The 18,880-nt window shown below is 41.2% G+C and overlaps 1 protein-coding gene across 1 annotated transcript; it reads right to left on the minus strand.

The window, feature by feature from the left end:
• Positions 1–3,963: 3,963 nt before the first annotated feature.
• Positions 3,964–5,822, minus strand: GNG13 (G protein subunit gamma 13). Its single transcript, XM_075283891.1, has 2 exons — positions 5,690–5,822; positions 3,964–4,679 (listed from the first exon to the last, which is right to left on the minus strand). Exons 1-2 carry the CDS (start codon positions 5,785–5,787, stop codon positions 4,574–4,576), a joined length of 204 nt encoding a protein of 67 aa, XP_075139992.1. The 5' UTR covers positions 5,788–5,822; the 3' UTR covers positions 3,964–4,573.
• Between the last annotated feature and the right edge of the window lie 13,058 nt (positions 5,823–18,880).

Below are 18,880 nucleotides of genomic sequence, written 5' to 3' on the forward strand. Positions count from 1 at the left end.
TATGTACAAGAATATAACTACTATAATACTGCCTCCTATGTATAAGAATATAACTACTATAATACTACCTCCTATGTACAAGAATATAACTACTATAATACTGCCTCCTATGTACAAGAATATAACTACTATAATACTACCTCTTATGTACAAGAATATAACTATTCTTGTACATAGCAGTATTATATTAATTACTATAATACTAATCCTATGTACAAGAATATAACTACTATAATATTGCCTCCTATGTATAAGAATATAACTACTATAATACTGCTCCTATGTACAAGAATAAAACTACTATAATACTGCTCCTATGCACAAGAATATAACTACTATAATACTACCTCTTATGTACAAGAATATAACTACTATAATACTAATCTTATGTACAAGAATATAACTACTATAATACTACTATGTACAAGAATAAAACTACTATAATACTCCTATGTACAATATAACTACTATAATACTACTCCTATGTACAAGAATATAACTACTATAATACTGCCCCCCATGTACAAGAATATAACTACTATAATACTGCCCCCCATGTACAAGAATATAACTACTATAATACTGCCCCTATGTACAAGAATATAACTACTATGATACTGCCCCTATGTACAAGAATATAACTACTATGATACTGCTCCTATGTACAAGAATATAACTACTATAATACTGCTCCTATGTACAAGAATATAACTACTATAATACTACTCCTATGTACAAGAATATAACTACTATAATACTGCTCCTATGTACAAGAATATAACTACTATAATACTGCCCCCTATGTACAAGAATATAACTACTATAATACTGCCCCTATGTACAAGAATATAACTACTATGATACTGCTCCTATGTACAAGAATATAACTACTATAATACTGCCCCCCATGTACAAGAATATAACTACTATAATACTAATCCTATGTACAAGAATATAACTACTATAATACTACCTCTTATGTACAAGAATATAACTACTATAATACTGCTCCTATGTACAAGAATATAACTACTATAATACTGCTCCTATGTACAAGAATATAACTACTATAATACTACTCCTATGTACAAGAATATAACTACTATAATACTACTATGTACAAGAATATAACTACTATAATACTGCCCCCCATGTACAAGAATATAACTACTATAATACTAATCCTATGTACAAGAATATAACTACTATAATACTGCCCCCTATGTACAAGAATATAACTACTATAATACTGCTCCTATGTACAAGAATATAACTACTATGATACTGCTCCTATGTACAAGAATATAACTACTATGATACTGCTCCTATGTACAAGAATATAACTACTATGATACTGCTCCTATGTACAAGAATATAACTACTATGATACTGCTCCTATGTACAAGAATATAACTACTATAATACTGCTCCTATGTACAAGAATATAACTACTATAATACTGCTCCTATGTACAAGAATATAACTACTATGATACTGCTCCTATGTACAAGAATATAACTACTATAATACTGCCCCCCATGTACAAGAATATAACTACTATAATACTACCTCTTATGTACAAGAATATAACTACTATAATACTGCCTCCTATGTATAAGAATATAACTACTATAATACTAATCTTATGTACAAGAATATAACTACTATAATACTACTATGTACAAGAATAAAACTACTATAATACTCCTATGTACAATATAACTACTATAATACTACTCCTATGTACAAGAATATAACTACTATAATACTGCCCCCCATGTACAAGAATATAACTACTATAATACTAATCCTATGTACAAGAATATAACTACTATAATACTACTCCTATGTACAAGAATATAACTACTATAATACTGCCCCTATGTACAAGAATATAACTACTATGATACTGCTCCTATGTACAAGAATATAACTACTATAATACTGCCCCCCATGTACAAGAATATAACTACTATAATACTAATCCTATGTACAAGAATATAACTACTATAATACTACCTCTTATGTACAAGAATATAACTACTATAATACTGCTCCTATGTACAAGAATATAACTACTATAATACTACTCCTATGTACAAGAATATAACTACTATAATACTACTCCTATGTACAAGAATATAACTACTATAATACTACTCCTATGTACAAGAATATAACTACTATAATACTACTCCTATGTACAAGAATATAACTACTATAATACTGCTCCTATGTATAAGAATATAACTACTATAATACTGCTCCTATGTACAAGAATATAACTACTATAATACTAATCTTATGTACAAGAATATAACTACTATAATACTACCTCTTATGTACAAGAATATAACTACTATAATACTGCTCCTATGTATAAGAATATAACTACTATAATACTGCTCCTATGTACAAGAATATAACTACTATAATACTGCTCCTATGTACAAGAATATAACTACTATAATACTAATCTTATGTACAAGAATATAACTACTATAATACTACTCCTATGTACAAGAATAAAACTACTATAATACTACTCCTATGTACAAGAATATAACTACTATAATACTGCTCCTATGTACAAGAATATAACTACTATAATACTACTCCTATGTACAAGAATATAACTACTATAATACTACTCCTATGTACAAGAATATAACTACTATAATACTAATCTTATGTACAAGAATATAACTACTATAATACTACTCCTATGTACAAGAATAAAACTACTATAATACTACTCCTATGTACAAGAATATAACTACTATAATACTGCTCCTATGTACAAGAATATAACTACTATAATACTACTCCTATGTACAAGAATATAACTACTATAATACTACTCCTATGTACAAGAATATAACTACTATAATACTAATCTTATGTACAAGAATATAACTACTATAATACTACTCCTATGTACAAGAATAAAACTACTATAATACTACTCCTATGTACAAGAATATAACTACTATAATACTGCTCCTATGTACAAGAATATAACTACTATAATACTACTCCTATGTACAAGAATATAACTACTATAATACTACTCCTATGTACAAGAATATAACTACTATAATACTAATCTTATGTACAAGAATATAACTACTATAATACTACTCCTATGTACAAGAATATAACTACTATAATACTAATCTTATGTACAAGAATAAAACTACTATAATACTACTCCTATGTACAAGAATATAACTACTATAATACTGCTCCTATGTACAAGAATATAACTACTATAATACTACTCCTATGTACAAGAATATAACTACTATAATACTACTCCTATGTACAAGAATATAACTACTATAATACTAATCTTATGTACAAGAATATAACTACTATAATACTACTCCTATGTACAAGAATATAACTACTATAATACTACTCTTATGTACAAGAATATAACTACTATAATACTAATCTTATGTACAAGAATATAACTACTATAATACTACTCCTATGTACAAGAATATAACTACTATAATACTACTCCTATGTACAAGAATATAACTACTATAATACTGCTCCTGTATACAAAAATATAACTACTATAATACTGCCTACTATGTATAAGAATATAACTACTATAATACTGCTCCTATGTACAAGAATATAGCTACTATAATACTGCTCCTTATGTACAAGAATATAACTACTATAATACTACTCCTATGTACAAGAATATAACTACTATAATACTACCTCCTATGTACAAGAATATAACTACTATAATACTCCTCCCATGTACAAGAATATAACTACTATAATACTGCCCCTATGTACAAGAATATAGCTACTATAATACTGCTCCTATGTACAAGAATATAGCTACTATAATACTGCTCCTATGTACAAGAATATAACTACTATAATACTGCCACTTACTTAGACAGCAGCCGGGGTGGGAATAAATGACACCAGTGACAGTGAAGGAAAAATGCACCAAGTTTTTATTAGATATGAATTTTCTATTCAGTTTTAGAATTTCTTTGCATTTAATTCTTTGGACAGAAAAATACAAAGGGGGCGGGGTCTGCAGGGTCTCCCCAGATTTTCTATAAATTAATTACATTTAACAACCTGAAAAGCATAGACTGTTATATAGTGCATAATCTGGAAGGTACAGTCGGGGGGGGCGCTGTCAGGTACAGCTGCACCAGGGCCCTGAAGCCTCCCATGCTCACTACTGCGCAGTGCAGGTCAGGCCTGTCTTATTGCGGTCACACAGTAGCGCACACCCTCGCTGAGGACAGCAGAACCTCTCACTGCAGAGCATCTCACTAAACTAAAGCAAAAGCATTCTCACACTTCTTACCAACCGTGTAAACCTAAAGGGAAAGTGGGAAGTATAATGGGTCCTCGTCTTCACCCCTCTATCTACTGGTCATGGGGAAATGAAGAAATTCGGGGACGCAGAGGACTAGGAACCCCGCAGCGCAGTCTGATCAGCTTCCTATCTGCACCCTATAATCAGTATTGGTTACATTCAGAGTAGATGAGAAGATTGGGTGGGGGGGCAGTGCCTGGGGTCCGAGGCTCACAGGATGCTGCACTTCCCTCTCTCCACCCAGGGGTTATTCTTCATCAGCTCAGGGTTCAGGAATGGGTCATTGGGCACCCCCTCTTCTATCCACTTTAATAACCTAAAAAAACAGAGAGACCAGTTACCAAAACGCCCAGAATCTCCACCATCCTCCTCCTCCTGCCACGGCCTTCTTGGTTCGCTGGTGCAGATACTCAGGTGCCTGTCAGCACAAGCAGAGCTGCAGCACTAACCTGGTGGAGGGAACAGCAGGGTGACAGACACACCGCACAGCCATAGTCCTGTCAGCAATGTAAGTGTGTTGGTGACCACTAGGTGGTGGTGTAGTCACACCTCTTCTGTCCACTATTTGGCAATTCTGATTTTGCTTCTGGCCACCAGGTGGGGATACAGATGTTTGTGACCATAAGGTGACCATGCACATATACTTTCAGCCACCAGGTGGCAGCGTTTCATATATAATATCTTCAGTAGTATAAGCAGCAGATATAGCATGTCAGACTCCTCCGCTCATGTATACCACAGTCTGCCCCGAGTGCTTCTATTCTTAGGCAGGTCACATGACCGCACACATCAGACTCCTTTAACCATGTCGTGACCAGTGTGCCTGTCCCACAAGCTGTAGTGTGTGAATTAGACCATTGGCCTGATTCTGTGCAGTAAATGTCGGACTTACCTGGCAGGTGGGTGCAGGTCTCATCTATACCAGGTCATAGTGGGGGGGGCCCCCTGCTCCTTCTGGGGTGTCAATACTCTGTACTGCGGGGTGACTCTGCTACCCTGTTTCCCCGAAAATAAGATATGTTCTTATAATTAATTAGCTAACAAAATATATGACCTTTCTTATTTTCGGGGGATGTTTTATGCAGCGGCTGGAGCGGGGAACAATTGGCAAACAAAGCAGGGAACAATTAGCGGAGTGTCGGCATGACTGCCGGTTGTATGTGATCCGGGAGGGGGGGGGGTGTCTTATTTTCGGGGAAACAGGGTACTTCAGTGTTACTCTACCCTTTGGTATGGATTTTCACACACTGCTTAAATACTCTGTGCTGTGACCATTCTGATCCCCCATGACACATGCTCAGACCATCCATCTCATGTTGTACTCACTCAGGTATGGACTTGGAAGACATCTCTCTCTTATAGGCCAGCTGGTACTTCAGGCTCTCCACCTCCTTCTTCATCTGGGGCGCGTCCATCTCATCCATGGCTGCAGATTTATAGTGGAAGACCCCGCGGAGAATGTGCTGGAACAGAAGCATTGGGGATAGATTATCCATGCTGTCCTCCCCTACTGGGATCCATGGTTTAGTCTAGCGCCCTCTATCTCTCCCCTTGTGTAGGACATGCCCAGTACATAGAGCAATGTCCTCTTACCTGTGGCCGGGCACCAGACTATGGACGGCGCTGATGGGATTGTCCCCTCTTCTTATCTCCAGCTGCTGATCTTCTGCTTTGCATGTACGCCCCGACACCAGTCAAATGAGGGCCCGAGACGATTTGAATGTGATTTGAATGTTTTCAGGCGGCGACTTGTGAAGAAGATGAAGTGAGGAAGGTCTTATAAAGTAGTGATGGAAGGCGGCCCTAAGTGGCATGTAGGGCAGGGGCTTCACTATGGCCCATAGGAGAGCCTGCAGGGGAACACAAAGTAGGACAAAAGGACGGTCCCAAACATCAGCCAAGTAGAACCTGCCTACAGAGCAATGCACAGAGAACTACAACCCCCAACATGGCCGACTCCTGCACATGCCCATAATACAATATACATAAAAGAACTACAACCCCCAACATGAACAACTGGACGTGCCCATAATACAAAGCTACTATTTTGTATACATCGGGCACTACAACCCCCAAGATGCTGAAACCCTGGATACAATTCTGTCACTACAACCCCCAACATGAACAACTGGATGTGACCATAATACTTTATACCTAGAGGACTACAACCCCTGGACACGACCATGACACAATCCCAGCACCCTCAGGCCACGGTCTGTGATGAGGGGAGTTGTAGTCTTCGTTACGAGCCTCCTGTTGGCTCCACAGACCAGATCAGATGGCGCCGCTGTTCTCTACCAGTATTTTTACACAGAGGATCAGGATGAACCGGGAAGAGGGGGGGGTCATATATTTAGGATTGCTGTTTCTATACTGGTATAAAAGGTCACATGGGGTGTCAGAGCCGGACCCCCCAGGACTGGGCTCACCCGCACATATGGAACATCTCTCCAATAACATAAAGCTTTGGGGTACATCAGATACAGGGGTCCAGAACACCCCCCCCCACTATAGCACAGGAGATGCAGGTGCTGAGGGGCCTCACTGGGGCCCCTGATGTACCACTATAAGGGCCAATAATCCTGCCCCCCTTACATTATTGTACACGTTTATCTGCTGATGATTTGTTACAATGTCTCAGTGCAGGGAAAATGTTTAATAGCCTTGATGAGAAATCTCCCCACTGTGTGTACAGAGATCCTCGGCAGATGTGTCTCCATGATTACAGTCTACAAACAAACCCCGTGGAGTCAGAGCCTGTAGTCGCGTGATATCAAGAGTTTCCTGCTCGACCAACTCAAAGATGGAAGAGAACAAACAATCTGAGGGCAGGGTCAGACTACAGTCCGGATCGTCCATAACCATAGAGATACAGATCTGCTTAGGTGCTGGGTGCACTAAATGTTTCCTTGTCAAGACTATAAGGGAGCTTTACTTTTTATAGGGGTCAGACAGACAACTACAGACAACTATATAAACCCATATACAGTGAGCACCATCTAGTGGTAACTGCAGGAAGACAATTATATGAACCCATATACAGTGAGCTCCCTCTAGTGGTGACTACAGAAAAACAATTATATGAACCCATATACAATTAGCTCCCTCTAGTAATGACTGCAGGCAATTATATGAATCTATATACAGTGAGCTCCCTCTAGTGGTGATTACAGGAAGACAATTAAATGAACCCATATACAGTGGTGGCTGTAAGTAGACATTTGTATCACGTATCTTTGTGCAGGAGATTTGGAGCTTTGTATTAACCACACATACACACATTTTTGAGCAATAACATCTATATTAAAACATCAATAAATACATAATACTGGACCTAAACATATGAGGAGGGGTCCGGATGCTGCGGAAGCTTATGCCATTGGTCTATACAGATGATGCTAAGGAGGGAGAGGCTGACGGGGATGGAAGGGGGTGCAGAGGTGAAGCCGCCTCAAAAAGTAAATGACAGATATCTGTGGTGTGAGTTATGGCGCAGTCGCCGGCCGGGGTCTCTTTGTCACCATGTCTTGCATTACCCCAAGGGTCTATGTGGTGGGTGATATATAAGCCTGGGCTGGGACATATGGGGGGGCGCCGGGCGTCTGATCACATCTCTGCGGCCTCTTCTGCTTATCGACGGCACCAGCCACTAATGCATCACATTAACCCAATGCAAATTCTGTTGAGAGGCCTCCATCTGCTCGCCGCCCCCTCCCCCGCCGCGTAGTCTCTGCGCTTGTATACTGGAGGTAGACATTGTCCCTGCATCTTCTTACAAACCCACGGCCATTGTATTGACACAGGGAGCAACAGGCAGGTGCCATTAACCCCATCACTGCCAATTTAAAATCTTAGTGGGCTTTAAGAAAAATAAATAAATAAAAAATCCTAGCACATATAAAGTATTTAGGTATCACCCAGCTTTCCAGAGTCCTGAATACCAATCCTGCCCTCATAATTCAACAATATATTCTCCTACCTGATATCAGTGATGTAAAAGCATCAAACTTAAAGGGGTTGTACATGATTAGAAAAACACATCTGCTTCTGTTTCCAACAGCGCCGCACGTGCCTGCAGGTCGCGTCTAGTATTGCAGCTCATCTCCATTCACTTTCAGTTGAGTTGCACTACCACACACAGCTTATGGCGCGTCAGTGTTTTGGAATGAAATTCATCATGTTTCTTTATTTAATCCGACTTTTCACAGCTGACTGTTTGTTACAATTACATCCGGTGAACGAATTTTGCCTGCACTGACACACTGTAACAAACGAATCATTTGTGCTGCTGATGTACTTGGCTCACAGATTATGGTCTAGACTGGACAGAACTGTAACAACCCCTCAGCGGTGAGATGTATTACTTTTCACTGACAGCAAGCGGAGATCTTGGGAGTGGTGAGACCTGAGGCACAAAGCTGCAGAGGCCCCCCCCCCTCCCCATCATAAATCTGTACGAGCCCTTTAATTACTCACAATGCACCCGTGAGGATCTTCTCTCTGCCTATGAATTATTTGTCAGGGAGATTTTAATAGACATCAGTGAGAAGATCCCGCCGCGGATCCTGCGCCTAATAGCATCAACATAGGCTGCTGGGGGTGATGACACTGTCCCCATGAGGTGCAATACAGCTGGATACACGGGGTGGGGTCATGAAGCTCAGGTTTCTGCACAGTCATGGCCTAACTTTTCACAATGGACCATAAACTGGTTCATCACCCCAAGGAAGTCAATGGAAACGGCCCTCTACTGTAGAGAATTGTGATCGGGAGGGGAGACTGTTGTATTCTGTGACCACCGTGTGATCGGGAGGGGAGGGTATTGTATTTTGTGACCACTGTGTGATCGGGAGGGGAGGGTGTTGTATTCTGTGACCACCGTGTGATCGGGAGGGGAGGGTGTTGTATTTTGTGACCACCGTGTGATGGGAAGGGGAGGGTGTTGTATTCTACGACCACTGTGTGATCGGGAGGGGAGGGTGTTGTATTCTGTGACCACCGTGTGATCGGGAGGGGAGGCTGTTGTATTCTATGACCACCGTGTGATCGGAGGGGAGGGTGTTGTATTTTGTGACCACCGTGTGATGGGAAGGGGAGGCTGTTGTATTCTGTGACCACTGTGTGATCGGGAGGGGAGGCTGTTGTATTCTACGACCACTGTGTGATCGGGAGGGGAGGGTGTTGTATTCTGTGACCACCGTGTGATCGGGAGGGGAGGGTGTTGCATTTTGTGACCACCGTGTGATCGGGAGGGGAGGGTGTTGTATTCTGTGACCACCGTGTGATCGGGAGGGGAGGGTGTTGTATTCTGTGACCACCGTGTGATCGGGAGGGGAGGGTGTTGTATTCTGTGACCACTGTGTGATCAGGAGGGGAGGCTGTTGTATCCTGCAATCACCAATTATATACATGGACACCCTGTAGAACTAACTGAGGACCATCGAACAGAATATGACTTCCAGTGATTTATCCTATTTGGACAGGTTGAAATAAATAAGGGTTTGGGTCCCCTTGGGACCTAACATCAATATCCTCTGGTGGCCCCAACCTCGAACACCGTAATGTTCCAGCAGAAGATGCCCAAATTTGAAGGGTACAATGGACTATATGCCCAAAAGGACCCCACTGGGTTTATGGATGAACTGTGATATGGCGCCGCAGGGTAAAGCAAATTTAGGCCCCAGGGCTCCACCATATCCACTGCTGGACACTGGTACTTGGTCTCCACTGACCACAATGTCTTGCTGTGGTTTCGATCAATTAGCTCTACAGGCAGCGCTTTTCTTTCCTTACATTTGACAGCAGTGTGAACAGAGCCTTATAACAGAAGGGTCCTTTAAGATACCAACAAGTACAAATATTAACGGGCATCTGACCACCAGAGCTTACAATCTAAAGAAGTAAAGTATCCTCTGTCCTACAGCCCCTTACTCCTGAAAGTCTCCCCTTACCCCCTCTCTATGTCACCAGTACATCTCTGCCCATCGTGCCCGCTCCTCATCATCTGATGATTTCATCCTGTTTATTCTCGGAAAATACAAACAATGTAAATCTCATCGCACCAAATCCTGGCGAAAAACAAAAAATGGTGCACTGCATCACAGTCAGGAACTTTCAGCCGTAGATTTATTAGACTAGTGGCGGGTACAGGATAGATGAGGGGGGGAGTTGATGGGATTTCATACTGACCTGTGCCAAAATGCTACAGCTGTAGCAGAGCTGATCCGGTCACTAAGCTCCTAAGTCAAGGCGATGCAGCAGTAGGTTTTACTTGCAGTCCTATGTAAAATGACTGTGAGCCTTTACAAGTGACGATTTCAGCTCTGCAGCGGCTGAGAGATGGGGCGGGTATATATTTATTTACATAGGTGTAATAACCTGTTATGTATACAGCCCCATCCCAGGTGCTCATTCACTTCAGGTCCAGGTTCATTGGAACCAACTGACAGGTCACTCAGATTTTGGGTTATCTGAGGAAACGCAGGTCAGACAGACGGATCACAACCTCGATATATAGTCATAATCCTAAAACCACAGAATACTTCTCCCCGTTTAACCCTTAGTCCCCACACCTGAGATGTGAGCACTAACATACATTATATAGATCAGATTATACATACAGAAGACTCCCCAACACAATACAAACTCGGCTCTGCTACATCTCTATATCCCACTGTGATATCTGGGCTTCCTACATAGGGCTGCAGGTGATCACAGACAAATCCAGTTCTGCTACATCTGTAAATAGCTCAACATCGGATACAAATACATGGACGAGGCGACAGAATACAGATCCAGGCGACACCAAAACAACTTTATCCGTGTTGACGGATATTAATAGGGCTAATATTGGGACAACACCCCCCCCAGAATGTGCTCGGACAGGCAGAAAGCAGCCCCAGTCTTTAACCCTCCGAGTGCTGCACCCAACCCCCCCACGCATGCAAATATTCCAAAAATAGCAAAGCAGATCCTTACCTGCTCCTGCAGAATGGTCTGGAAGCTGCAGCAGGGAAGTGTCTCCTGGAGCCTGGCACTGGCCTTTATACAGACTGAATCCTGCTAAATCTGCCCAGAATGTAATCTGTTAATGTAGCAGCAATCCAGCTGCAGCGGCGGGGGGGGGGGGGGGGGGGGGGGATTAATACCAGTGATGGCCTTTTATTTCTGGGGATGGGTTAAGAGCCGCTCCGACAAGAAGGTTTTCTGGAGAGAGGACGCCGGGCTCTACCGTCTCCTCATCACTTACTATACTCTCTGCATTAAGTAGCGGGGAAGGGGAGAGAAGGAAAAAAAAAAAAAAAACAACCTCAGGGTTGGCCTCAGATGGACTCATTAGTCACCCGGTGTATTTGTACCATTTTATTGCTGGCGGATGCTAATGACATCCAGTGTTCGGCTGCCATAGATACCTGTCCGGGGGATTCTGCCTTAATTGCTTCCCTAAGGAAAAGCAGACGATGGCCGAGTCCTGTGTGTATAGGATAAAGCAATTGTCACCCGGAGAAGACAAAGCAGCGTCTACGTAGAGATGAGCGACACGATGCCTGGGACACAGGGAGGAAAATCGCTGCACGTATTGTTCTGGGAAAATTCACCAAAACCTGGAAAATTAAGTTGGCACAATAATGGCAGATGATATAGCGGCAGAAATCAGCCACGTGTCTATTAACTGTGCTGGATCTGACAGGGACATCTAGCTCTACATGTACCTGGAGAAATAACAAAATACCGCCATGTTTAGTATAAAGAAGAAATAAAGTGTCATTCATAAAGATCCACTGTATGACCGATACGAAGAATCTCCATCAAATTATACCCGAAACTCACTGAAACCCTAGAAAAGCCCATTAACTGGTAGTGGAGGTCTCAGTAATAATAATGATACTGCCCCTTATATACAAAAATATAACTACTATAATACTGCCCCCTATGTACAAGAATATACTATAATAATGCCTCCTATGTACAAGAATATAACTACTATAATACTGCTCCTATGTACAAGAATATAACTACTATAATACTGCTCCTATGTACAAGAATATAACTACTATAATACTGCTCCTATGTACAAGAATATAACTACTATAATACTGCCCTCTATGTACAAGAATATAACTACTATAATACTGCTCCTATGTACAAGAATATAACTACTATAATACTGCCCTCTATGTACAAGAATATAACTACTATAATACTACTCCTATGTACAAGAATATAACTACTATAATACTGCCTCCTATGTACAAGAATATAACTATAATACTGCTCCTATGTACAAGAATATAACTACTATAATACTACCTCCTATGTACAAGAATATAACTACTATAATACTACCTCCTATGTACAAGAATATAACTACTATAATACTGCCTCCTATGTACAAGAATATAACTATAATACTGCTCCTATGTACAAGAATATAACTACTATAATACTACCTCCTATGTACAAGAATATAACTACTATAATACTGCCTCCTATGTACAAGAATATAACTATAATACTGCTCCTATGTACAAGAATATAACTACTATAATACTACCTCCTATGTACAAGAATATAACTACTATAATACTACCTCCTATGTACAAGAATATAACTACTATAATACTGCCTCCTATGTACAAGAATATAACTACTATAATACTGCCTCCTATGTACAAGAATATAACTACTATAATACTGCCTCCTATGTACAAGAATATAACTACTATAATACTACCTCCTATGTACAGGAATGTAAGTACTATAATACTGCTCCTATGTACAAGAATATAACTACTATAATACTACCTCCTATGTACAAGAATATAACTACTATAATACTGCCTCCTATGTACAAGAATATAACTATAATACTGCTCCTATGTACAAGAATATAACTACTATAATACTGCCTCCTATGTACAAGAATATAACTACTATAATACTGCTCCTATGTACAAGAATATAACTACTATAATACTGCTCCTATGTACAAGAATATAACTATAATACTACTCCTATGTACAAGAATATAACTACTATAATACTACTCCTATGTACAAGAATATAACTACTATAATACTGCCCTCTATGTACAAGAATATAACTACTATAATACTGCTCCTATGTACAAGAATATAACTACTATAATACTGCCCTCTATGTACAAGAATATAACTACTATAATACTGCTCCTATGTACAAGAATATAACTACTATAATACTACCCCTATGTACAAGAATATAACTACTATAATACTGCTCCTATGTACAAGAATATAACTATAATACTACTCCTATGTACAAGAATATAACTACTATAATACTACTCCTATGTACAAGAATATAACTACTATAATAATGCCTCCTATGTACAAGAATATAACTAGTATAATACTGCTCCTATGTACAAGAATATAACTACTATAATACTACTCCTATGTACAAGAATATAACTACTATAATACTGCTCCTATGTACAAGAATATAACTACTATAATACTGCTCCTATGTACAAGAATATAACTACTATAATACTGCTCCTATGTACAAGAATATAACTACTATAATACTGCCCCCTATGTACAAGAATATAACTACTATAATACTACTCCTATGTACAAGAATATAACTACTATAATACTGCCTCCTATGTACAAGAATATAACTACTATAATACTGCTCCTATGTACAAGAATATAACTACTATAATACTGCGCCTATGTACAAGAATATAACTACTATAATACTGCTCCTATGTACAAGAATATAACTACTATAATACTGCCCCTATGTACACAAATATAGATATGTAACTTAAAAAGATGAACATCCTCTAGTTTTCTCCCACTATATATAGATCACACACAGCACATTGTATTGCGGTGTTATTCTGTTACATAACTAGTGTTGTATACGGTATTTCCTCCTATGATATATACAATAACAATACTTAGAACATTCAGATTTCCTAAGTAATTGGTTAGAGTTTTGTGGGGGTTGGAGTTTGGGACCCACTTATTTTCCCAGTGTGGGGGGGGGGGGCTTAGTGGGATAAAGCAGCCTTTCCCTTTAGTAACATTTAATCCTTACTAGATATTGGGATTTATCTGATCCCCCCTCTATGGATCCCGCGCTGCTTTCTAGCATAAGCTGATTATTATTTCCTTCTGCCAAATATTAATGAATCAGTGGCATCTGCTGATCAAGATGATATGAAGCCCTGGGGAGTATACACCCTAGATAGCTATATACACGATAGAGGGGACCCGGTGGCTGTATGATGTCCCTATATAATACACACTGATTCCTCTATAGTGTAACACCGCTGGACTGCTGCGGGGAAACCAAATTCCTGCAGCTGCCCTGTAATACTGTCAGCAGAATACAAGCTAGTAGCGGCCTGTCCACTACCCGTCACAGGACATCAGAGACCTATAAATCTTAGTGGGGGGTTAGAGATAAATTGGGAACCTTATTCATCTACAGAGAAGCTAAACTCATGATGTAGTACTTCTTTTCCCCTGTGGGGGTGCTGTGTAGAAACTGACAACTTGTTACCGGCTTCACTTACAGATTTAGACCAGAGGTGTTGCCGCCACGGTTTTCCCACAGGGCCTTACCCTAAAGACAAGTTCAGGGGCAAAAACTGACGTCAGTGATCGCAGGATCCAACACTCACCAGGTCCCCGCAGGGGTCTACTCTGATGGGAAAGACTGAGCATGTGCGTCCACCAGCGCTCAGCTCATTAGGTGGACATGCACATTGATATAAACTCTGAACACCAGATGGCGCCATACTCAGTATGATTTTGGGCAATTCAATCAATACAATACTAAGTAACCATCTGCCATGACAACGGCAAGAGCCCGAGATAAAGTAATAACCTGCGTCAAGTAAAACCTAAAGAAGACGAGGGAGGAAGGAAGAGAATCAAGGGGTGCACTGTCCAATACAGACGCAAATATGGCCGACCTAAAGCCTCTTCATCAAAACCGGAAGGATCGGGAGAGATGGAAAGCCATGAAATATTGAGAGGCCTCCAAGATTCCTGCAATTGAACCACAAATTTCTCCAAAAATAAAATTCTTTAAACACAGCTTTATTTATACAGTTCTAAATGATTACAAATAAATGACTATATACAATATGTGGGTGAACTGATCCACAGGCAGTGACTAACACAAGCAGAGTATATGAGGCTCATTCACATGACGCAGAACCGTTAAGTGCAGGCCTAAGTCTTGCACTGCTCCCATATACTCCAGTCACATCCGAAGCTGCAGTCAAAATTCAATCCCCACAGACATGTCTCTAATGGATGAGCACTTATTCCATAGACTATATATAGGTATCTACACTGTATACGGCCTATGAGCATAGCCAATATGGACACTGGTCCAGCAGTGAATATCAGGCGTTTAGGATACAGCTCTGGGTGTGACTAGAGTAGGCAGCAAGAAACTAAAGCTCAGTACAAAGTGAGCAAACACTGAGCAGCAGTGAACCTACCTCCGTGGGATTTGCCTTCATGTAGTTCTCCACAGGATACGTCCAGGACTTGGCACACAACACTGGGCAGTGCCACCGTATCCGATAAAACCCCAAAACACCCAATGATTTCTAGTTCAGGAGGAGGGTGAGGGCGGCCGACAAGGCTGAGGTCTCTGCCGCTGTCTGCACTCATAGACACTATGATGTCTGCACAGATAGAGACGGAAATGGCCTTAATTGATCGTATTACGGCGACCCGCGGGATTCCTGCCATGTTTGTTTTGTGCTTTGACTTCCAAATAGGACAAATGCTGAAATATTGTGAGTACGGCGCCCTCCGGGGGCTCACTGAGCAGCACATCATAGTCATAAAGGAGTCCTCTGACTACACGCAGAAGCAGGTGGTACCATTAATTACCATATCTATTAACACATATGGGGGGAGGCAAAAAAACGGACAAACAAAAAGGTCATGGGTTTCTAAGTGCTAAGGTGTCAAGGGTTAAAGGTTAGTCAGTAGCAAACCCATCAATCAGTAATAAAGCAAAAATATCCATTAAAGGGGTTAAAATATTGCAGATAGGCCGTCCAATATCCACATTGGTGGAGGTCTGACACCCAGAACCCCCACTGATCAGCCCATACATAGACAGGAAGCAACAGCTCCATCCTGTCTAGTGGCCAGGTGAGGTACTGCAGACCAGCTCCCATTTACTAAGCTGCAGTGACTCCGTTCAGCCACTGCTCAGAGAACAGTGCTGTCTGCTTCCTGCTCCATTCTCTGCTGAGAACAGACAATTTTGCTTGTTCCTCACACAGGATAGGTCAGTGATACTTCCAGCCTGGAAAACCCTATCAGATATTGATGACCTAAGATCCTAAGAAAAGGTCATCCATTTTTAATCGGTGGGGATCCAGCCCTGGGCCCCACAGATCAGCTGACTTAAATGTTACTGGTAGTCTGCTGAGCGCCGTTTCCGCTTTACGGCACTGATGATATCACGCTCATTGTGTCACATGACCCATTTATAGGTCAGTCACATTTAAAGGAATGAGTCTGAGCTGCACTACCAAGCACAGCCACTAGACCATGTATGGCGCTGTGCTAATCTGACCACCACTGACTCATGTGCCAGACCCCACCAGTCTGTTTTTGGGCACTAATATCTTACACCTTTAAACAGGACTAGTACGCTCCCATGACCTGTTTTTTGCAAGCACTTGCATTCTCCTCCTAAAATAAAAATCCTTACAACTCTGCCTGGCGATGTTCCTCTCTTATACCTCCTGGAAATGCATGACGCTTGCCTGAGGGGTGTATCGCCACGTTGTGAATTTTTTTCACACAATTTCCGGGAGTAACAACAGAGTAACGTCACAAGACAACGCTAACAAAGCGTGCATTTTCTTTGGGGTGCGGGGGTTAATAATCGTATGTACAGACGGCAGATGAAGAGCCGGCAGATCCTCTGCACTAGCTGATGTACAACAATAGGGGGCGGTGTTTCCTGAAGCAGCGCTACATGTTCTTTCGGCCTGTGACAAGGGAGAGATCATGTCTTACAATACTTGCCAGGGAGGCTGTAAAAATGACAAGTGCTTAATGCAGAAGGCACCTGCCGGCCGTGGACGAGCGCCAGCTCCTGCGCCTGCCAGAGACGCACTTACAGAAATGAACGTTACTGAATTATCAGATTGGCGCTCTCATCAGTTACGGATCTTAATCCTCGCCCGCTGTAGGCGACATCTCTAACAAATTCCAAACTAGCACCTGTGAGGAACCTCTATATGTCCACTAGATGGCAGTAAAAAAAATAAAACTTGGGAAGGCACCGACCAATAGGAAATGTGCAAATGTTACAGAGGAAACACAAGACGACAATTTGATTTCGACAGGCGTTTCTTTGGCGTCATATTATTGGCAGTTGCCGTTCCATCCGAGGAGGAGGTGCCGCTGGGAGGTTAGGAACTGGACGTCAATCTTCCAATATTCGACATCAGTTTTTTGTTTTCCATAGGACTAAACATGTAATTGCGGATGACGGGGAGAACCTGCAGGGAGAAACAAGTCAGTGTAAAGCAGGGAGGAGGCAGTCCTATACACTAGTCGCTGACTAAGAGGAACTGTACAGCCTCTTACCACTGCATGGTCCTGGCCAGATTCAGGTACTATGTAGCAGGAAGAACCTGCGTCCTGTAACCGGTGGTCATCTATAGTGACGACCTTTCAGCTGAGCGGTGTCTGGACACAGGATAGGTAAATTGTATCAGATCAGTCGGGGCCAACACCTAAAACAATCACTTGGTGCAGCTCCTGGAAGCCATATACTAGTATATACCCTGCTCCTATATTCAAGTATATGGGAGTGGGGCTGCAGTTCCAGGCACTACCAGTTCAGTGTACACAGCTTCTGATCTGTACACTGTATAGAGCTTCTGATCTGTACACTGTATAGAGCTTCTGATCTGTACACTACTTCTGATCTGTACACTGCACACAGCTTCTGATCTGTACACTGTATAGAGCTTCTGATCTCTACACTGTATAGAGCTTCTGATCTGTACACTACTTCTGATCTGTACACTGTATACAGCTTCTGATCTGTACACTGTATACAGCTTCTGACCTGTACACTGTAGTGGTGGTGCCATGATCTGCAGCCCAGGGATGTATCTGGCTGTATGCTTGGTATATGGCTTCGACGGCCCGCATCAAGTGATGGGCTCAGAATTCTGTTCGACCAATCTGATTCTGTTGATGTCTCCTGTGGATAAGGTCATCCGTATCGAAATTGTTCAGATCCTGGACAACCCCTTCAACACTATACTAGGTGAAAAGAATCTATGATGAGAACCTGTCACGATGACAGACCTAGAAGACTAACGGACACCAGCCTGAGGGTCCACTACACAGTCCCTTACTTTAATTTTAGGACAATTCCTTTTAAACAGCAGCACACAGCGCCCTCTGCTGACTCAGGATATTTACTTACCTTCATTTTCAGGCTGTTGCCCAAGGACACTGA

This window comes from Leptodactylus fuscus, chromosome 8 (genome assembly GCF_031893055.1).
Source record: "Leptodactylus fuscus isolate aLepFus1 chromosome 8, aLepFus1.hap2, whole genome shotgun sequence".
In the NCBI taxonomy this organism is placed as follows: domain Eukaryota; kingdom Metazoa; phylum Chordata; class Amphibia; order Anura; family Leptodactylidae; genus Leptodactylus; species Leptodactylus fuscus.